The following is a 23,917-nucleotide window of genomic DNA, read 5'->3' on the forward strand; positions in this document are numbered from 1 at the left end:
TATATATATATATAGGGGAATAAAATCCAAACATATAAGTCAGCATTCAGAAAGCAGGTAAGTTAAGACTGGAGAAATTTAACTTATTTTTATTAATAATATCCAGCATTAGCAAGGAGATGGATGAAAGTGGTACTCCTATGCTGGGCTGGACATGGAGTGAATTATTGAAGCTTTTCTGGAGAATGATTTGGTAGAACTAATCACAACATATTAGATACAAGGGTCTCATTTCTACCCTTGGAAATAGTGACAATCATGTGTAGAGCAGATGTTTGTACTATGGATATCACTATGGAAAGGGGAGATGGTCTCAAAGACATTATTGAAGAATATAATGTATGCTTGTAACATATAAAAAGACAGACATTGGTGAGGAATGGGGACTATAGATGGAAACCATGGAGAAAAATCACAATCAATCAAAATCTTGAGTTGTAAAAGAAAGTCCCAATAGATACATCTACAAAAAACAAAACAAACAAACAAACAAAAAACCAGAAACCTCCCACACCTAAGGCGCAGGGAACATTCCAAACTAGGCTGTGAAAAGGTTGTAAAGCCAGAGTATGAGGGAATTTGCTATAAAGTTGTGTCTCTTAGTAATGCTAGGAGCTACTCCTGTAAAGTCTCACCACCATGACTGCCTGAACATGAGCTGAAGACAGCAAACGTGCCAACGTGGACAGCCCCACACAAAGAGCTACAGGCACTAAGGAATGCTGAGAGCAGCAGAGCACACCAATTGGCTATGTTTTCATAAATATATGCTTATAATAATAATTAGTGAAAAAAGAGGCCATGAATTTGAAAGAGAGCAATATAGAACTATGGGAGGGCTTAGAGGGAGGAAATGGGAGGGAGAAATACTGTAATTATATTATAATCTCAAAATATTTTTATTTCTCTCTCTCACACACACACACATGCACATTTATGTGTGCACGTGCACGTGTGAGTATATGATGTGTATGTGTATGTGTTTTCTGGAAAAGCTGTGGTGAAAATATAGTTGGAATTGGATGATGAAGGGTGCCTGGATTTTCCCCATGAATAAAGGCATTGAATGGTTCTTGGGAGAAGTGTGTGCTAGGATTATAATTTACATTCTCAGTATTTCAGATTCACTTTTACCAGAGAATAAAACATAGCAGTAGAAAACTGTGCCCTTCTGTAAGACACTAGTCAAAGACTGTCGGAACTGTCACTGAGTTTTGGAGTTGGAGGTTTCCCTTTGCCAACTAGCTTGTTTTGGGAAAGGGAACTGGTACATGACATGAGAACTCAGCCAGGACGCTTGACACAATATAAACAGATAGTGTTTTCCTAAGAGGTAAGTGCTTTGATAACCATTGCTTCTGAAAAAGTAATGGGACACACAAGGGAACAGAAATAACAGGCAAATGGCTAAAGGTCTAGACCCAAAGCCATAAAAATTGATGTTACATTAAAATTAGATTTTAAACATGACACTAAAAATAAAAATCCTAAGGAAAATACCAATATGGATTTAATTCCATAAATCATTCTAAATGCTAAAATATACTGGATAAGAACTTATATAGTAGAAGGGTTAAGATATTTAATGATAGAAGCTCTCTAGTTCAGAAGATTACTCAATGAGCAAACATCTGCTGTGCAGGTAAGAGGATCAGAGTCTAGACCCCCAGACCCATTTGAAAGCCTCAGATGGTGAAACTGAGGAACCCTTAAGCAAACTGGCCATATCTGCAAACTCTGGGTTTGATTAAGTGACCCTGCCCCAATGCATAAGGTGAATAAACAATCAAGGGAAGTTCCTAACATCAACTTTAAGCTTTCTCATGCATGTACATACACAACTATACATACAGACACACACACACACACACACATGCACGCACTCCCAAACATAAAAAGGGAAAGTCGTTTAAAGCTTTATAAAACCAAATAGCTTAAAAAGTTGTACAGATTTCTTAAGCAGTGCACCATGGAAAAAATTACCAGTGGCCAACAAACAAATGTGTGAGGAAAAGGTCCAATCAGATAATCAAATAAAATGTCAAAAATGAGAATGAGAATGCTTTCACAAAAATGGAAATGTTAATAAATGATACTTTATAATCACCAATATTCAATATATAATTCATGTATATTAAATCTTTGATCTATTATTAAGTCTTAAATTTGTACATACACCTTAGGTACAGAAATTGTAGTCCCCCCCACAGGAAAAAAATAATAAATGTGCACAGGGTGTTAGTAAGGAGGACATTGCTACAATATTCTTTATACAAAAAAGGATGATTTACCTAAATATTAAAACTGACTGGAAATAAATGTATATAAATACATGCGTTATGCAATCATTAGCTTCAGTGTTCAGGAAGAATAACTGAAAGTAAAGTCAAGGAATCCTCCCTGAAAATTGAAAATGCAGACTTAAAAAATCCGTACCAGAGTCCAAATATTTCTATAAACATACACTACAAAGAAATTTTATTCAAGGCCTATATTATCACCATTAAGTATGGTTACCTACATAGAATGAAATTCATTTATTTTGGTTTTGTTTCTCTATAGTTTCTAAACTCTCTGTCATGAGCATCCTAAAGTCATTTTCATTAAAATAAAAAAGAGTGTGCCCTACCATGAGGAGGGAGCAAGTACAGTGTTTCAAACAGAAAATAAATCTGAAAACTAAATTTAGTCCAATGGACCTTTCTGTTTATTGTTCCCTCTTGGATTTTTTTAGAACTTTAAATGCCCAGAAAAGTGCCTCTAATTATAACATTTTCAAGCTTGAGAACAACTCGTTCTGAAATCTCTCCTTTATGAGTAGCAAGGCATAATCTTATTTGCCTGCTGGCAAACTTCATTTTCCACTTGTGTAGAACAGAAGACAGATTGACATGTAGCTGTGCTGTAATTACGTCCTGTAAGTGATTCTTTCCTCTCTTTGGCTCCTGGAAACAGTATGCATACTGACCTTACTAAAAAAAATTAGCACAGATTCAATGGTACACTTGGATGAACTAGATAAAACCCAATCCCAAGCGTCCTTTATTATTTATCCCCGAGAACAGTAACTTTTGCTAGTGTAGAGAAAGGGGGAGGCTGCCTTAAGCCAACTGCTTGTGTCTTGGAGGTTTCCTGATGAGTATCTTGTGGAGAGGGCCTCAGTCTCTAGACATCCTATAGTCTACTCCTCCAACACACAGGTCCATCTGCATGTGCACACGCACACACAGCAGGGATTCCTGTGTTCCAACACGTCTCACAAGACTGTGCTGTGAAGGTCATTAGTATGGGGAAAGAAACCTTGGAAAAATGTCACAAATGTTTGATTAACCCAGACATAAAAATGTTGTCTTGATGGGAAGACTAGCAAGTAATTTATTTTGGAGTCACAAATTCTAGTAACAACTCTAAATCTGAGACCAACTTTCAATTCACTATCTTTTATCGAGGAATTCATGAAAAATAAAAAAGAAACAAAAAGATGTGTTCCTTTTTTATTATTTTTTGTGAGACAGCGTCTTATCATGCTGCTCAAGTTGGCTTTGAACTTTTGGGTTCAAAGTATCCCCCTACCTCAGCCTCCTGAGTAGTTGTAACTGGCTAACAGGCAATTCTATTCTCCATGTTTAGAATGCGATTTTTTTCCCTAACTGAATAATAGGTAAACAGACTGTAATATTTATCTATACAACATAAGAATGAAGCCACAGGAGACAAGATGGAGAAGTGTGAGATCAAAGACTCCGAAGAAGACTGGGCAACTCCAGATTCTTGACCAATGAGTGTGGGGGCAGGAACACCAGGATTCTTAGGGCAGCAAATCCCTTTTGTTTGATGATGCAAGAACAGAAGCATTTCATTATGTATTTGTCGAAACACATCAAATATGTAGTTCAAAAAAACTATACTAGGACTGGGGATGTAGCCAGTGTGTGACCAGCATGAGTGATGATCTAGAGGGGGTATGGGAAATTCCAGGGCTTTCTGTTCAGCTTTTCTGTAACCCTAACCCCCCAATAAGTTATATAATTTGAAAAACACAGAAACACTAACAACGCAAAATTTACATTTATATAAATAAGCATTTATATATAAAGAGGGATAAACTTACTTCCGGTTCACAATCAGCCACTCTCGAATATAGGTCTGAACACAGTCCCTGACATGAGGATCCAGTTCAACTCTAATTAGATGAAAAATAAGATAAAACAGGTTATTACTGAGCTAAAGTGATAAAATAATTCCTTGCCATAATAAAGAGACAAAACACCATTTCAAATCTTTATCAGTAAAAATGTTAGGGATCTTCTTGCCCATTCATTTTAGGCAATGATATCTGTTCTTAGAAGAAACAACTATGTTGGCATTTTATGCTCTGTGAATTTCTTTGTTATTGCTAAACTGCATCTAAGCCTGAAAGCACTAAGAAACAAGTAGGGAGAAACAGCTATAATTAAATACCACTCCCCCAAAATAAGTTCAATAGTTATTTCTAAGAGATAAATTTTTTTGCTATTGTGTAATTTTGCTAGGGCACATGTATTTTCCATTTAGAAAGCCAAGAATAGCTGTCTTCGACTTTAATGGTTTTGTAGACATAGACTTTGGATTCCTGTCATACCTGCTGAGAAGTGTGCAATTAGAGATAGTCTCCATGAGTTTCACAGTCTGGAAATCAGAAACAATAATAGTCGCAAAGCATTTGGTATTATTAGAAACAGAGTAGTACTAAATAGGTGTAAAAGCTGAAAGTTTTTTATTTAAGTATTTTTCGAGATTATATTAGAATTATATCATTTCCCCCTTTCCCTTTCCTCCCTCCAAATTATCTCATGTTCTTATTCAAATCCATAGCCTCTTTTTCTTTAATTGTTGTTACACCTATAAATGTATATAAGCACACACACACATACATATATACATATATATATCCATAAATACAACTGTCTCAGTCCACATAATGTTACTTGTATGTATATGTTTCCAGGGCTGACTGTTTGGTATTAGATAAGCAATTAGTGTGCTCTTCCCTGGGGAAGATTATTTCTCTGGCTCTCAGCATTCCTGTAGTTGTTTTTCTGGGGATGAGGCTATTGGGCTTTCCCCCTTCCAGTTATACTACAAGTCTTAATTTTGCATTTGTAAAGCAGAGATGCAATCATTTAGATCTTGGATGTCCTCCTAAGACAGCATGCTAGGCTTAGTCCCTGGCATGACTGACTCAACTGAGAAGATAAATTCTTCAGGACGTGGAGTCTTACGGAAGGTCTTGATCACTGGGGACATGCTCTTTTTTTTTTTTAATTTTATTTTCCAGTTTAAATTTAGATAAGAAACAAGGTTGCTTCTCAAGTCAGTTCCAGGTCCCTCTCCCATTCCCTCCCTTCCTCCAGAGCCCAGTGATAGCAGGGATCTGGTTCTGGGGAAATAAGTATTTCCTACACAGAGTAGAGCTGTACACATGGCTAGCTTGCTATGTGAAGGAGATCTGACCCAAGAAGAGAACAAAGGGACTTCCCACATCCCAGCTATCCCGGCACCTTGAAACACAGCCCAACACGAAGGCACCTCAAAGCAACAAGGACAGGCACCATGTTTTGCAATCTCCTTCCTGGAACTTTTGGGGAATGTGAGGAGATTCGAAATGTTCAAGGGAGTGTGATTCTTAATTTCGGTTTTAAAATGAATGAAAATGAGAGGTCACTCAAAATCTCTAAGGAGCCAGGAGTGTTCATCCTATGGCTGCTTCTGCTTCATTCAGCTGTGAGCCCATGGTTGCCCAGGCCACGCTCAGCAACTCAGCTCAAGTAGATGCTTGAATATGCACTCTACAATGCTTCTTCTGTGTCTCCCCTTGAGGGAACTCCAGCAAAGGAAGCGAGTTTCCCTTATCTTTTTTTCTTGGGCCACAACAGATGTTCAATAAGCATGCTTGTAAACTTAGATTACTAACTCCATCAAGTTCTTTGTATGAAAACAAATAAATTGTCTTTAAAATTCCTTTACATTCATTGTTTTATGTGCATGTGTGCACATGTTTATATGTGGCAAAGAGAAGACAACTTGAGTGAGTCAGTTCTGGGAATGGAGCTCAAGTTGTCAGGATGGCAGCCAAGTGCGTGTACCTGCTGAGCCGTCATACTGGCCCATAAAGTGATTTCAGTAGAGGCATTTCAATCGTTGTTAGAAGACTCTTGACCCTCTGCAAATAGAGGCCACAGGCTTCCTGAGGTCACATAACAAGCCTATGGTCACTGAGGGGGAACCCAGCAGTCCAATTCCAGGGTGTCTAATCTTAGCTCCTTTCAGACTATCCATTCCATTCCACTGCATCCCTTGAACTGTGTCATAGTTCCAACAAGGCTTTCCAAAGCCTTTGGCTAAACCAATTAGAAACGGTGTACATCTGCCTACCATGTGTGAAGGAAGCCCTATGCTAGGTCCTCAGCACCACAAAACAAAACAAACAAAAAACAACTGTCTTCATCTACGTAACAATACTACACGTGCTTTGCGTTTTAATGGACTGAGAAAGTTTGCTCCTTTTAAAATAGACATGTGTGTGTGTTTGTATGTGTGTTGATGAGACTGTGTGTATGTGTGTGCATGTGGGGGCCATAAATAGATGTTGCATATCTTCCTTAATTACTTTTTAGTTTTTGAGGGAGGGTCTCTCAGTGAACCTGGAGGTCACTAATTGGCTAGACCGGCTAGCCAGCAAGCCCCAGGGACACTCTGCCTCTCTAGCACTAGATTTACAAGTGCATGTCACCATACCTTGCTTTTTCTGTGAACTCAGGTCCTTATACTTTTTAGTTAAAAAATGTTATTAACTTCTTGTAATGCTAGAGCATTTAACCATGGCCCTATAGCCCACCCTACCCCAAAGTTTGCTTCTTTTCAAGAGCATTTCAAAACTGGGTCTGCTGCCGCACACCTGTGAACCTGGCACTTCGGAGGCAGGGGCAGGAGGACTGCTACTTTGAGTTCAGCTTAGGCTATACAGCGAGACCCTGTCTCAAGAAAGAAAGAAGAAAGAAAAAGAGGTTCAGAAGCAACACCCTTCCCTTCTCATATTTTAATAAAATAATTTACCCTTCCTCTGGCAGAGAGGGCTGCAAAGTCCTACATTCCTTGGGTGTGAAGGCCACATGCAAGTCATCGTCGGTGAGGTCCCCCAGCTCCTGGGCCAGTTCCGCATCCAAGCTGTCTAAGTGGGTCATCACAAGTCCTTCAAAGTCCACCGGCTCCACGGGCTCATAAAGCTGAGGCTGGAGGGAGAGGGAGAGAAGACGGCCGTTTCCACCGGGCTTCCTGGTGGCGTACACAGACATACAGGCACGCAGCAGCAGTGGATATCTGCCTGGCCTCCCCTTCAACTCAGTGTTTCACTTTTACCTAAAAGCTGGGGAAGCTGTCAAAATGCAGTGGTGACAGGACAGGGGAAGAGAGGCAGGAGCAGAGAGTCAAGTCACAACATGATGAGTAATTAAAATCACACCCGAAGGCAGAATTTTTCCCCGCTTAATTGCAGCTTGATGAGGAATCCTGAGGAGATCCAAAATGAGATCACAGGCTTTGAGGAATTTCGATCATTTCTACTGCAGAAGCTCTCTGAGGCCACGCTTTGTTTAAACAAACACAGTGAAGAAGAGAAAGAAGGCAATTTTCCAGAAACTCGGGAAAACACAGCACTCCCCTGGCTGTGTGCTCAGACACAGTGTTTCCCTTGGCCTGAGAAGGGAAAAGTCTATATACTGCTGCTCAAAGCCAGCACTTTAGACACACTCCCAGCTGACATGGAGCCAGGCTTGCGGCTAAAGCCCTTTAGGGCTGAGACTTCCAAACACTACTGGTTGGGAAGAAACTTACTGGACTGAAGCTGGGTGAGCAAACCCTGAGTGGCTGCTGAGGAGAGCTGTCCTGTCTTCATTTCATCCTCCCATGAAGGGGGGAGAGAGAAGACACGAGAGGACAGACACCCAGGGCAACTGAAACAATGCTGCTCTTTAGTTGGTAGTATCAAGAATTGGCAACATTTTGCCAGTTCCCTATTAACAAAATATGTTTTCTAGCTTATGGCATGCAAAGATCCAGGAACCAGTGCCTGAAGGCATTGAGAGACACTTAGATCAAGGAGATTGGCACAAGAATGTGAGATTGAGACCAGCCTGGTCTACAAGAGCTAGTTCCAGGACAGCCTGTTCGAGAGAAACCCATCTCGAAAATCCAAAAAAAAAAAAAAAAAAAAAAAAAACAGGACAACAATATCAACAACAACAGAGGCTGCAACTCTTTAAGTGTCCGTTTATGGAGGACCGTTGCAGCCCAAGTGAACACGGTTCCTCTCTACCCCCAAACACCACAGAACAAAAGCCCCAGATTCCTGACTTGTGCTATGGGAGGGCAGGCCTGAAGGAAGGGCTGACAAAACTGGTTTTTCATCCCCTTGAGTCTAAATACCAGCAGGTTTCCAGCTGGGGTGAAGAAATAGTGCAGCTGAAGAGGCAAAGGGCAAAAAGATTCCAGAATGTAACTATGGCTTCCACTATCACCTCGCCACCTCTTCTGTCCTGGTAGTAATGGGAGACAGGAATAACCTAACACTGGAGAGAGAAGATAAAGTTGCCTGGGGTGGCTGCATCTGCAACCAGCTAAAACCCAAGCAGCTGGACACACCTGTAAGGGGTTTTTCTTGGTGGGATCATTTGAGACAGGAAGACACACCTTAAATCCAGATCCTTTGAAGTCATATGACCCACCCTAGATCTGGGCCACACCTTCTAGTGGCAGCCCACATCCAAGGGCATGGAAGACAGAAGATTTTCCTTTTTACCTGCTTGCTCTCCATCAAGTTCGCCTATCCTGCTGCTGAGGCATTCCTTTCCTGACATTAGAACCTACTTCTTTGGGATTCCAGTGAATACTAAAGACCAGCTGAGAATCCAGCCTTGTGGGCTGAACAACTGCTGAATGTTTGGCCTTTCTGTCAAAAGACAGCCATTGTTATACTACCCAGAACACAGCCTGTAAAGGATTTAATAACCTCCTTTTAGTATATGGATATTCAGTCCGTCAATTCTGCTGCTCTAAGGAACCCTGACTAAATATGCTGCCCTACTTCCCCCCAGATTCTTTCAGATGTCTGAGTTACACAGTGCTCACTGTCATCAGGATGAAATGGAGGCAGAGGTGAGGGTTACAGGATAGAGCTCAGCAGCTGAGTGCAAACAGCTCCCCTTGATCATCAGGAGGCAAGAAGACAGGAAGGTCTCCCCGGTTCTGACATGAAGGCAGCTAAGGAAGGGACCACAGTACTCTTGAAGGCCTTTCCCAATCACTCTCACTAGAACCCAGTGCAATAACATGCTAATTATCCTCATTTTCAGATGACTTAATAATTTGCCATTGATGAATGACATGGCTAGGAAGTAGCATGTCTGGAATTCAAATATAGTCAGGCTGTGTTCTTAACAAGTATAATTTCAATCGTTTTCTCTTATAGGTCTTCCATAGAATCGGTATTTTGTAAGATAACTAAAATACAAGGCAAATCGTTAAGTGTGCATCACAACAGGTAAAAATGCATTTACAACTATCCACATATTCTGCTCAGAACTTCTCATAGGATTGAATGCTCAGGTATAGTAAATAAATGAATGACAACTCAACTCAAACATAAGTAATGAAATGCACTTAAAAAGCATTGTGAACCATAGTTATGCCTAGTGAACGAGCATTAAGCACTGGAAGGTAGAAGCCTCATAGAAAAATGTATCTATGTGCAGCTGTCAGAGAAAAAAAGAGTCCAGTTCAGCTAAAATAAAACACTTGCCATGTTCCTGAAAGTCAAAGCTATAAAAGGTGAAAACCCAGTACGTGTTAAAGGGACAGATGGTCCAAAGATCAGGAGCAGACAATGGTCTGCCCCATCATCTGGCAATTACTCAGAGGTCCTGGCAGACCACCCCAACCAAAATTCCATCTCATCTCTATCACTATTTCCCTTCCTTGTTTCATTCTTCATAACCCCTCTGCCCTCATCACAGCTGACATTCACTTATTTGTTTACACCCACCTCCTATTCTAAAATGTTCCACAAGAACAAAGGATGGGTTCTTTGTTGCATTAATGCTGTTATCCATAGCTCTTAGAGCAGTTCCTGGTACAGAGTAAGACCCAACAAACATTTCCTTAATGGATGAAAAAGTATTGTCACCATTCTACATTTAGCAAACAAAGCTAAAGGCAGAAAGTTTCCTCTGCCATCAGTGGTTTCAAAGTACTTTGTGACCTAAAAGAAGCTTGCTTTCCTGCCAACGGAAATCTTCACAGATGCCACTGTAGATGCTGAGATGGCATCATGACCATCAATCTGTTCTGTTTTGTTTTTAACAAATCAGATGTGTGCGCACATGACAAGTTAGTGTACACAATGTGAAGGCCAGAGGTCAACCTGAGGCTCTATCGTCTATCAACCCCAGAAGTCATCTATCTTGGTTTTGGAGGCAGGGGCTCTCACTGGGACATGGGGTTATTAGGTGAGACTGGCTTGCCAGTGAGCCCCAGGAATGCTCCTGTCTCTAACTTCCCAGCACTGGGATTGTAAGTAGGTGCCACCACCCCTGGCATTTTTAAGTGGGTTCTGGGGAATTGGACTCAGATCCTCATGCTTCAGTGTTAAGTACTGTACGCAGTGGGCCATCTCCCTGGCCTGTTTTGATCCCTGTTTGTAGTGACCATAACAAAGTGCCTGCAGTGCATGCAGAATGCGTGCATTTTATCCTCCACTCTCCATTTTGTCCTCCACTGTGAATGTGCATGGAAACTACACGGACCACTTCACTTTCCATCATGTCCCTCCAGCACAATCAACAGCACAGAACAGCTAACTCTGGAAAAAATGAGCGAAAGAGAGCAACAGACATCAGAGGCACCAAAGAGGCTCAGAGTTAAGAAGTCAGCACTCAAGTCATCCTTAGTTGGCAAAGGAAAAGGGTGCTGTGTTTCACAGAAGCCAAAGTGCAGACAGGAAGGAACGTATCTCAGGCATGAGACCTCCGTAAAACAAGAATGTTAGACGTACAAACACATCCAGTAACCATGGTGCTCAGGTGCATGCCCAGGGTGTGGTTTTTTTACATCCTTTACTTCATGCAGAGCTGTCAGGTTCTGGCTGTTCCTTTCCTTTCACTTTAGACTTTTCTTGTATTGCTTTTTAAAATAGTGTATTTTCCTCCAGAAAATGTACTTAAGGTTATTAACCACCGCACAGGTCTTCAGTCCCCTTTAGAGCACAGATCCCCAAACCTTTCTTTTATGTACTTAACTACACCTTCTACTTTTCATAACCAGAGAAAGGGTTTTACCTTTTACAGTTTGCTTACAGAGATGGCTGACACCAGATCTCTGGTTAATTTGCTCCCATGACAGTGGCAGTAGAGAATGCCAAAGCTGGTGGGCATCTCAGGCCAGGACATGGGATGACCAGAGGCCCATCTCTCTGTCCTCAAAACCCTGACAGGAGTGTTAGGCAGACCCAATTCACCACCACGTCTGAAAATCTCATTCTAAATGACAGCTCTCTTTCATATTAAAGCATGAAAAATGTAAAAGTACTTTATTGGGCTGGTGAGATGGCTCAGTGGATAAAAGTGCTTGCCCTCAAGCCTCATAACCTAAGTTCAACCCCCAGGATCCATGTGGCAGAGAGAGACAGCAAGCACTTACAAATTGAACTCTGACCTCTACTGGCATGCCGTAGCACATTTGTTCATGTGTACACACAAAATTAATGTAATTTTTTAAAAGTATGTTATCTATTTTGAAAATATTTGTACACACAGTCATCATAACAGGCTTTTATAGCTAGCATTAAAAACAAAAACTGAATAAAACAAAAGGAGACAATATAATGTACTGCTTCCAGTTCATTTTTAAATCTATGACAGAGAGCAGTATTTTGTAAGGATTACCTCCAGGGGTAGCATGTGATCCTTGCTTAACTACACATCTACAACTCAGAGCATGCAGGGCAACAAAAGAAACCTCCTCCCTGTATACGCCTTCTGATAGTTGCAATATTCCCCACTCCCTGAGAATCTTTAAGTGACTCTCAACCTGTATCACTGGGGATCTGTAAACATTCTGAAGCAATGTTAAAATACCATTGGTTGCTATCCTTTGGAATTCTGACTTAGCTGTTCTGGGGTTGGGAGGGGCAGTGACTAGAAGTATAAGGAGAAGCTGGGTGTTTCTAATGGATCCGCAGGGCTGAGGACGCATCTACTGGGTCTTCTCAGCTCTTCCAGAAAGCTTTTGCCTCCTATCATATTATGGATCATTCTTCGTAATGCCCATCACATTTGAAGCCAGTGCGGACCTCTGGATGACTTGTCTTGCCTAACAGATCACAAAGCCTCAGAGAGCTGGATCATCTCCTACTTACCTTTTAATGTTCGGCAAAGTCTCTATAGTGCCAAGTACTCAAAGCAAACACTACTACCCACTATTTACACAGGCTCTCCTATAGAACCCTATGTTGATACTATGGAGGTAACATAAGCTGCCCATTTTACAGAAAAGGGAACTGAAATCTTCCGAGAGGTTAAGTGACTTGTCCCAAATTATACAGCCAGTAAGTGACAACCACCTTTCTCCTTAGGCTCATTTGATCCCAAACACTACTCTTGCCAACAGCAATGACTGAACTTCATCTAAATATATCCCTTAATCAGTCATTTATATCAACATATGAGGTTATGAAAATTATCATATTACTAAAAACAAAAGAAATGGTCAAGATGCACTTGGTCTTAGTTTTTAGTTACCAAAATGATGTCCAAGCAGTCTCTTCAGTCTCTGATTTAATATTGTTTCTAAGGCTCTGGTGGCTTGAGTGATAAGCCACTCCTCTGCCTTGTTAAAAGTGACTCTTTGAAATGGTCCACTATTTTTCTAGGAAAAGACATGTTCTCAGGGTAATGTTCTCAGGGAAAATCACCTTGTAATCTGGTGATTTCTCCTGGGAGCCTTGCCTGAGAAGGTGACTGTAGGCGAGGCATGGTCACACATTCCCACCCCACCACAGGAGAGCGGATGATGCCAGGGAGCTGGGGGTTTCGAAAGCAGAGCACAGGGTTTGAGAAGGTAGGTCAGGTATCTTGACTCCCACAGTAGAAGAAACGGGGCAAGTCTGTGCTGAAACTGGAGGGGAGAGCTCGGGGAACCACTGAGGAAACTACATTGTAACAAGAGGGAATAAGAACATGTGAAGAACAGTTATATACAAACAGGACCAGGATTGGAAGAGAGCAACTAGAGAAGTGATTATTGCAACATGCTAACCTTTCCTTCATACCTTCTGTTAGAATTCCGGCAGCTAAGCCACATGTTCATTTGACTCCCCAGCTACTGAAGTAACTTATCAAAATTCACTTCTGTCAAAACCTTCTAAGGAGAGAGCAAACTACTGAAAGTATATTTTCAAACATTACATTGTTTTCCTTAGTAATTTTCCATTTAACACTTCTGCAATAATGCTAGGCTACGGTGTTATCACAAAGGCTGAGGAGGGGATGAGGTGTTAAACCTGCAAACTTCCTTAAAACCTTCTTTACTATGTCCACACGATTTATTTCCCCGGCAGCTGCTAGACAGAGCTCTAGTCTTAATATTTTTTAAAGGCAATCACCAAAGTTCCCCCACATTGTTTAAAATTTAAAAGCACATCCAATCACTTTTCAACAAAAATTTACACACTTTGAAATACAACATGAGTCAGAAATCACCCACTTAGGTTTATATGTAACATATCCCAGTTTACTTCAAGAATACAGGCACCATAGCCTGAAGTTCTATGTCGACAGGAAAATATGAATAAAAAGGGTGGCCTAGCAAAGCTCCAAAGTCACAAACAGGGTTTTCAAAAAGATGTCATCACAAGGTAACCTCTCACAGTGAAGGTGCTATATATGTGCTAGCACTGCTTCGATAATGACACAACACATAAACTATCCTTCTGAAATAACCACAGATCACTCCAGTATACATACCTGAAGACACACAGTTAAGGCGGCGGGGAAACTGTTACAGGCGACAAAATGGCGGATACAGGAAACCGGGGAAGGTTACAAAATTTCTAAGAGCAGAAGTGGTTTTGAAGTAATAACCAGAAACAAAAAATAACCTAACCTTCTCGAGATAACCACTAGATCAGCCAGAGAGTGTGGCTGTGGGCTGTGCTGTGTGAGGAAGTGAAGGTAGAGCAGGCTCAGCTAGCTCAAAGGAAGTGGCTCCACTCTGGGTCACAAACCGTCTCGGTTAAGACGGTCTTGCCTCACCCAGCACACATCTGGCCTTCAGTCCATAAATAATATGACGCACATATGCACCACCAGTTGGCACCTTGCAAGGGGAAAATGGTATGTTTTAAAAACAAAGATATGTTCTCCTGTGTGATAGATTTCACTGTTGTGAAGTTCTAGGCAGGGCCAACTACCACCACAGCAAGGATCAGTGACACCTGGAATGGGCTCAAGGGGATGCAAAAGGGCGAGAGAGAGAGAGAGAGAGAGAGAGAGAGAGAGAGAGAGAGAGAGAGAGAGAGAGAGAGAGAGAGAGAGAGAGAGAGAGAGAGAGAGAGAGAGAGAGAGGGAGGGAGGAAAGGAGGGAGGGAGGGAGGGAGGGAGGGAGGGAGGGAGGGAGGGGCTCTAGACCTTGACTGAGCAGAGGTTAAATGGCCAATAAAATGCCCAGATTCACCTAACCATGATCCTGAGATTGATAAATTTCATAGTATGTAAATTTCACCTCCAAGAAAATTATTTCATAAGAAAGAGTTGTAGCTTGGGCTTTTAAGATCTGTCAATTAAATATTTCCAACAAGAGCATGGGTTTGTGTAGCCTAAAAAAGTCCCCTAAGAGCCGGGCGTTGGTGGCGCACGCCTTTCATCCCAGCACTCGGGAGGCAGAGGCAGACAGATCTCTGTGAGTTCAAGACCAGCCTGGTCTACAGAGCTAGTTCCAGGATAGCCTCCAAAACAATACAGAGAAACCCTGTCTCGAAAAACCAAAAAAAAAAAAAAAAAAAAAAGTCTCCTAAGTAGAGAACATCAGAATCACAGTCTTGGGCTATATTGTTCTACGCACATCCTGTTTGGCAAAGGGAGATGTCTGATGTCTAGAGGCAGGCAGAGTCAAAAAGTGATGGGCAGAGAATGTTAGGTGCAAAATGAGTAAAGTCCAGCTGGGGGGCAGTTTCGATGCTGGGCACCTCTACCCCTGACCACTGGTCAAACAAATCTGTATCACATACTTACTAGCTGAAGGGAGGGGAAGCCGGATGTACTAATGCTGTGCCGGTGGTACTGTCCCAGGCTGGGTGGGAGTGTAAACTGCTTTCTTATTTCCGATGATGAATACCTTGAATTAAAATAGAAAAATTTACATTATTATTTTTTTTAAAAACCTGCAAAAATGACAATGCAATCTTTGGCTGAGTAGTGAGCAGAAGTGACCAAGGTGCACGCAGCAGTCTGTTAGTGGATGCTGTGGCTTTTGGTACTAAATTACCCTACAGCAATTCACAGGGGCCAGAGTACCTGCAATCATGGCCACCAGCCTCTGCTTGAAGGCTGAAGGCAGAAAGGCCCTGAGGTGCAACATAAATATCCTAAGCTTCTGACTCCTGGTCTCCCAGAAGAGCAGCCTCCATGTAAGGAAGTCTCGTTTCTGGCTCTCCTCACCTGCCATTTTAACCCTGCCACTTTCCATGAAGCAGCTGCGGCCTTTGGCTCGGCTGACACTAAAGCGGTGTGCATTTGAGACTGACTGCTGGAGGAAAACATCCACTTTCTTGCAAGCACCTTCAGTGAGACCCAGAATCCCCAGCATTGTTTCTTCAACAGCTTCCACTAAAGCAACCCTCTGCACATCACTAAAGCGACCGTCTGCACATCACTAAAGCGACCGTCTGCACATCCATATCGGCCTTGCACGTCAGCTCACTGCCCTGATGACTTGGACCCGTTTACATGGGAGAAAGCTGCTCTTCAGCATCTCCTCACACCTGTGAGCCCAAACCCTGACCAACGACACGGAGGACACTCATTTGCTAGGTCACTGGAGCTCACAGACATTTCTCATCATGTCATTTGATGGTGGCTGACTTCTCAGACAAGTTCCCAAAAATGTACTCATAGCGCAATCAGGTCAAATCGTACGAAATCAGAATCATTAATGGATTCAACTAGAAACGAATATGATTACTAAAGATCAAATATGCTGCATATTTGAAACACAATGCTCCTGTGTACTATGGAGATATAAAAAAATAAAATAAAGCTTACATTTCCATCATGACAATGTACAGGACATGAGCCTTCCTAGCCTTCTGTGTGAAGTACAGAGATGGGCAGGAGATTGCTAAATGTGGTCATCACTTCTCCCCCCACAAAAGCACCCTGTTATCTTGCAAAATTCCCTACTCATCTGTGTACTGCTTAGGCAGAAATACGGGACAAGTGGTATGTATACACATAAACCAAGGCGGACCCATCGGGTCACCTTCCTAGAACTCACCTACTGAGGAAGAAGTAAATGCTTGGCACTCGTTCATGCTCCTGCTGGCCCTTGTGCTAGGGCCTGGTGAAATATGGAATGTCACAGAAAGGGGCAGCAGGAATATGAACTGTGCCACTAATTTGCTAAGGCATTGTCTTCATTTAACATTTGAATAGTAAAGGAAAACACTGTGTCAGGGTGAGTAGTCTATTATAGTCTATGAGTCATCAGAGAAATGTAAAGCAGACCACAAAGATATGTCTCTTCACAAGCATGAAGATGACCAGAACAGAGCACTGAACTGTCAGTCACAAGTGATACTAGACGATGCTAGATGATAGAGACTCTCTCTCTCTCTCTCTCTCTCTCTCTCTCTCTCTCTCTCTCTCTCTCTCTCTCTGTCACACACACACACACACACACACACACACACACACCCATTGGTAGGGACATGAAACAATCTGGCAATTCCTCATGAAGCTTAGCATGTATTTTCCATATATACAAATTCTCCCTCCATGAGAAATGAAAACATAAAATTTAAATGCCAACATTCACAACAGTATTATACACAGGATATGCAACAACTAGTTGGCAGTGGTGGCACAGGAGGTAGAGGCAGGTAGATCTCTAAATCTGAGGCCAGAAGGGTCTATAGAGTGAGTTCTAGGATAGCCAAGACTGCAAGGAGAAACCCTATCTCAAAACAAACAAACAAACACGCCCAGCACTGTTCTTAAGAGTCCAAAGGTGGCCGGGCGGTGGTGGCGCACGCATTTAATCCCAGCACTCAGGAGGCAGAAGCAGGTGGATCTCTGTGCCTTCGAGGCTAGGCTAGACCGATAGCCTCCGAAACAATACAGAGAAACCCTGTCTCGTAAAAACCAAAAAAAAAAAAAAAAAAAAAAAAAGAGTCCAAAGGTGGAAACAACACAAATATCCAGTAGCTGAAGGATGCACAAAAAGTGGTCTATCATAAATGGAACATTACTCAGCAAAGAAAGGAACCAAGTACTGATATGTATAGTAGTACATGGGGGATCCCAACAGCATCATTCTAAGGGGATGTGAAATTCCAAGAATAGTAAAATGTACAGACCAGAAAGTAGATTAGTGGTTGATAAGGGTGAATGGGATTAGAGAGTAATGGAAAGTGGCTCTGAGCAGAGTTTCTCTTTGAACTGATGAAAACGCTCTAACTTCTGTTGGCAGATCAGTAGTTCTGACTATATTAAGAGTAACTGGACTGTGCACTTTAAATATATGTGAGGCATAGATACTGTTTCTAAACTGTGGTAGATCTAGATAAAAGTTGCAAGTGTCAGTACAAAATAAGGGTGAATGAAGAAACCCCCTTGTCTAGGGTGGCAACTAAAAATGGGGGAAGCTTGGGTTCTGTCCCACATTTAGTGAAACTGATTTTAATCAGAAATTGGAATGTCACCAATTAAAAGAATTAGATTGTCTCAAACTAACGCTACCTCAAATAAATAAAAATATAGCATGTGCTCTGCAGTGAAGGAACTCAAATCAACACAGTAGCCATCGATCTACACCCTTAGACACTGACTGTAGTCACAGCAGAGCCCAGACAACAGACAAAGGCCCGCATCTGACCTTTTTGAACCTTCCCACTAACCCTTTACAGACAATACAAACTTTTCCAGAAACGTCCGCCTTCAGTTCCTCCCCAAGACTTCTGCATAGCATGCCATTGCTTCAGAGCTGTCCTGGCACCCTTCTCATCAAAGACACAGTGGTCTTTCTGAACTGGGAATACTAGACAACATGCCTCCAACCCCAGCTACTCAGGAAGCCATGGCAATAGAATTTTAAATTCAAAACCGGTCCTGTCTAAAAATTAAGAAATAAGAGGGGTTAGGGATGCAGTTTGGTGGCAGAGTGCTTGCCTAGCATACTCAAGACACTGGAGTCAATACCCTCCCAAATTATCATGTTAAATATCCTTAAGAGACCAAATAACACTGTTTAACAACATAGCATACTGTAGAGCAGCAGCATTCCCCTTTGTAATCATGTGGCCAAGTGTGAGCTGTAGCCTGATGCTGTCAAGTAGCATTGAGAGTATCCCAATGTATACTGCCTCCCAGGAAAAAGATCAAAACTCAAACCTTGAAGTGCAATTTTCACTGCGCACATAACATTTTTGCAGCATTGTGAAATCAAACAACTGTAAGTGGAGTCATCATAAGTCCCTCTGTATGTGTGTATTAGTTACTTTCTGATGCTGTGATAAAACATGGACCAGAATGAACTTGTAGAAAGAAAGGGTCCATTTGGCTTACACTTCCATGTCACACAGTCCATCAGTGAGGGAAGTCAGGGCAGGAACTCAAGGCAGCTTGAAACAGAGATCATGGAAGAACACAGAAAATGGCTTGCTCTCCATGCCCTGCTTAGTTTGCTTTCTCATATAATCAAAGACCACCTGCCTGGGCATGGCATCACCCACCATAGTCAAGGGCCTTCCTGGTCAATCATTAATCAAGAAAATGCCCCACAGACTTGCCCACAGCCAATCCTATGTAGGAAATTCATCATTTGAGGTTCCCTCTTCCCAGGTGACCCTTGTTTCCATCAAGTTGATGAATAACCACCAATACAATATGGAAATATTCCAATGGGCCAGCAATCTTCTTAATAATCACAGCACGAGAACTTAATTACTACCTCACTCATGTGTTTATCTGATATGATTTTCAGATTCGCCTCTGCCTTGGTTCTCAGATCAACTCTGACCCGTCCAACATAGGTTTCAGGATTCCAGACTTTATCATGGTGGCAATCCTGCAGTGAGTTGAGTCAACCTCCTCCTAAGGAACTTATGTGGCTTAGTTCTAGAAGTTCATGTCTAAAAAAAAAAATCTCACACGGGTAGGGCAGGATCCATTGGATTTTAAGAACTTGCAAAATTATCAGTGATTACATTTACTGATTTGAAACTTCAATCCCAAGGGACTGTTCAGTGTACTGCTGTCCAAATCAGCCCTCACTTCTGCTTGAGCCTAGCTTAAAGGACGCTGCTCACACAGCACAACTGGGGTGCGAGGTCGGCTTTGTAGTCATGGTCATGCAGGACTGTGGGTATAGGGGTATCCACCTCTGCCTTGATTCTCAGATCAAGTCTGACCTGTCCAAGATAGGTTTCAGGATTCCAGACTTTATCATGGTGGCAATCCTGTAGTGAGTTGAGTCAGTCTCCTAGTCCTAAGTAACTTACGTGGCTTAGTGCTAGAATCTTCTGTTTTCCTAAAGTTACCTGGATATGAGCCTTGGAATTTGTTTAACATGTCATCCTCATGGGGAGTCAGCATGATGCTGAGGGACTAGTGGTAGTGGGCAGGGAGAGAAACTCTGTGTTTTCATTCAGATGAATAATGACCATGACAGACATTTGGGACCAAGACCTCATACACTAACTGCAGAGCACAGCTTACCAAAGCACAGTGGCTGGGCTATTTATACCAACCTAATAATATGTAGCTGCCTTTGATGCACCTGTTCTGAACCAACTCTTATGGTACAGCCTGAAAAATGGCAATCCTGAGTGGTTTTTACAACCAAAAAAGCCAAATATTTCCTGAAATTGCATAAGAAAATGACTGGCTCACCATTTGCTCATCAAACATTAATGCAACTACCAAGCACCAGGTCCTCAGCCAAGGGATGGAGACTGAAGTTGATGCATTCATGCTCCTAGGGCTCCTAATCCAATAGGTCGTGAGAGATAGACAGATGGACAATGGATTAATTACAACATAATAAAGATAATGGGGAAATATGCATGGTTATTTGTGAATAGACTATAGGTAGTCATAATTCAGCCCAAGAACACCTAAGAAACATCTGAAGTGAGGGAGCTTTTGAAACAGTTTTTGGAACCCAGATGGAGAGGAAAAGAGTGTAGTCAGACCACTAGACATCAGGTTTCCTCCTTCCTATTCCAAGCATTTTTAACCACCCCACTGAGTCTTCTTCATGTAGTGTGTGTGTCTAGAAGAACAAAGCAGTCCTGAGGACACAGTCCTGAGGAATGCTGTCTACCATCTGTCTGGGTTCAAGCACATTGGTTAATAAAGCTGGGCTTTACTTCTACTACATGTAAACTGGAGGGGCTAGACTATGTAATCTCTGGGCTCCTTTCTAGTGCTAACTGGCAAACATGGTGAGAATCTTCAAGTGGAACAATCAGGACCACAGCACACACCAGCAGCTGCAGAAACCGCATGGCCCCAGAGGCTTCTTTCTGACTTTCATGTCTAAAGGGCACTGCTTCATTCAAGGCTGGTATGCCCAGAAGCCAGAGTGGCAGGAAGTATTTATAAAACAAGGAATAGCCTTATCCAGAGTACTTAAGGAGGCTTGGGGGAAATTTCAAAAAAGAACCGCTTTCCCCATCCTTGTCTGATCTAGTCCCCAAACAACTCCATCTTTTCTCAAACACTTATTTTAGCTTAAATGATAGAAACCAAGAAGCTGCACTCTTACTAAGGTATCCAGCACTTGGCCCAAGGCTCCAAGTTGCTTCTCCTAGGGAATGCTTACATTAACTTAACATTACATTCATCCTTTTTCCAAAAGCAAGGGCTCAGTTTCCATCAACAGCTTCCAAAAGCAACTATGCCATTATCATTGGTGCAAATATTCTATCATTCTGGGCAAAGAGCCTTGTTATTCTGCCCCCCTACATCATGCAACTCTGTCCACAATAGGATAGATTATTTACTCCCTGCTATTAAAGTGTTAGTATAATACACTAACCCCTTCAATAGCCCAATAAATGGAAATACAGTCTGTGCAAGAAATAGCTATTTAAGATGCCAGTTATGTTTGTTTTGGTAAAGTTGTAAGGTCTGAGTTATGGACCAAGTTATTTTAAGTGCAGAATCCTGGCTTAAAAAAACACACAACTTTCCAAAGGCTTTTGTAAAGTGGCATTTTATGCAGGCTTTTGCTCCATGTGTAATATCTGAATAATACCATACTTAATTTTTTAAAAACAGCAAAATTTATACTACTAGGCATAAATTACTCTTAGTACTTAGAAATAGTAAGTGCTTGGAAGACCAAAGTAGTAAAATTAAATGGATACTTTTAAGAGACATTGGCAAGTATGAGGATTATACATAAAGAAATTATTTTTCTTCTATTTTTATTAATTCACTGCTTATTGTCCATCTTAAATTCAAAACATTCAACAAAATCTCACAGTCATGAGGATGACATGAAGATGTTCTATGAGACTCCTAGATGATTATGCAAGATGCTTATAGTTGGGAATGTATAGGACACTTTCCTTTTATAATTGAGACAACAGAACTTAGACACAAACATGCCAGAATTCAAACCAAGACTGTATCAGCAAGCTAACTTTAGCAAACTTTAGATGTCTACTTTGTAGTCTATCCTAGAATCCTTCTCTTCCCAGCAGTAGTCCTTAAACTGTAGCCAGGGAGCTGTTCAGCAAGGAAGATGTCTGGGCTCCTCTCCAGGGACTGTGATTCATGGCCTGAGCACAGCTGGAACGATCATTTTAACATCTGCAAGGGTTCAGGTACCCCACAGCTAAGTGCATTTAGAGAAGAGGTAAAGACTATGGATTCAGTACCCACAGAAAGCCTTGCTGAGAAACATACCTCACCATTAAGTCAACCTCAAATCTCAGGGAACAAAGCATACTTGGGTCTTACTCAAAAGCAGAACTCAAACTCATTTGGTTTTGTGTGTAATTCCTCATCACCCCCAAGCAGGGAAAGATTATATCCATAATTAAGGTCAAGTTCCTGAGATACCCTTAAAAGTAAATGTTTTGTTCCTTAAACTATGCAAACAAATTCTTCAAGATTCTTTAGAATAAGGAGTATTTTAATGGGGTGGAGGATAGGAGGGCGGGGGATGGGGAGGAACACCCAAAACTAAAAACCTTTTGAAAACACCATATGAAAACCTAGTATGGTAGTTTAAGTGGAGATACTCTATAATGGCAGAACAAATAGCCCAACTAGACATCGCACGTTACCAAGTAAAAACCCCAGTACCATGAATAGGTTCCATCTTTTTTAGCTGTTGGTCAATGGCATCCGATAGGCCCTCCTCTCCCATATATACAAGTTATTTCCAGTCCTCTTTATTGTCATCCAGAACTTTACAGTAAGACTGTTGCTGAAGACACTTCATACTTGAGTCATAGAACATCAAGAAATCTACCAGGTACTCAATTGGAAGCTTCATCCCTATGGGCTTACTATTAATAGTGTTAGAAGATGCTATGCATACTACCAGAGGAGAAAATAAATCATCACTCTCACCCAACTATACATCGTGGGAACTACAATAATTACCTGCCTAACAAGTACAATACTACTATTACAATGGTGGCATGAATGTTATGGTAGCAGCCAATAACTTTCAAAATTTGGATTTAAGGCCTGTTCTATAAAATAAAAAACCCATTCCAGACACAGTCAACGAGGCCAAGAACTTGGCTAGATAGGGCATGGGCCTAGTAAAACCTACTATTACTATTCTGCTAAATGGACAACTCTTTTTTTTTTGTTTTTTGTTTTTTTTTTTTTGTTTTTTGTTTTTACGAGACAGGGTTTGTCTGTTTTGGAGGCTGTCGGTCCAGTCTGGCCTCAAACTCACAGAGATCCGCCTGCCTCTGCCTCCCGAGTGCTGGGATTAAAGGCGTGCGCCACCACCGCCCGGCTTAAATGGACAACTCTTAATGCCTTCTAACTACATTGACTAGTGCATGGCTCAGTTTCACCACAGAAGCTTCTTGCAATAGATAGTAACAGAAACTACAACTAGTCAATGAGCAGGAAATAAGAGGCTTCAAAATTTTCAGCCCTATCAAGTTATATTTATGTATTTATGAATAAATATGTTTATACATATACATATTTTATGTAACAATAATTAATGAAAAAAGGCCATGAATTTGAAAGACAGCAAAGAGGGTGTGGAGGGAGAAAGGGAAGGGGGAAATGATATAATTACATTATAATCTCAAAATAAAATAAAATTCAAAATTAAAAAACAGAGAAATTACATGGCAAATACAATGGAACTGAAGCCAGTGAATACAGAATGTTGTCCTCCATGTTCTAATTTCCTCACATAATGTAGTCAACTGTTTACTTTCTTACCTTTGTTTCTTGCTGACATTATTGTGGCATTTTGTAAGTTTTTCTTGAATAAAGCAAAATGAGCAAATAAAAAAATGCTCAGCCCAGATGGGATGTCTGTATTAGATTCCTCTCCTCAAGACTCAGGGATCTATATGGAAGAGGAGGCTGAGGCATTTTAAGAGCCAGCGTGGGGGATGACT

At 41.4% G+C, this 23,917-nt stretch overlaps 1 protein-coding gene across 2 annotated transcripts in view; it reads right to left on the reverse strand.

Moving 5' to 3' along the window:
* The window catches only part of Dock8 (dedicator of cytokinesis 8), a 211,301-nt gene that overhangs the window by 150,261 nt on the left and 37,123 nt on the right, over positions 1-23,917 (reverse strand). The window contains exons 2-4 of one of the 2 annotated variants that reach the window (XM_040746178.1): positions 15,321-15,423; positions 7,096-7,271; positions 4,112-4,183 (exon numbers count right to left, since the gene is read on the reverse strand). In XM_040746178.1, coding sequence (XP_040602112.1) covers positions 4,112-4,183; positions 7,096-7,271; positions 15,321-15,423 — 351 coding nt within the window. Of the gene's footprint in view, positions 1-4,111; positions 4,184-7,095; positions 7,272-14,054; positions 14,220-15,320; positions 15,424-23,917 lie in introns of those variants that run through there. The other variant, XM_040746185.1, reaches the window with a different exon arrangement.

The sequence above is a fragment of the Mesocricetus auratus genome, unplaced genomic scaffold (genome assembly GCF_017639785.1).
Source record: "Mesocricetus auratus isolate SY011 unplaced genomic scaffold, BCM_Maur_2.0 Super-Scaffold_4256, whole genome shotgun sequence".
NCBI lineage: Eukaryota > Metazoa > Chordata > Mammalia > Rodentia > Cricetidae > Mesocricetus > Mesocricetus auratus.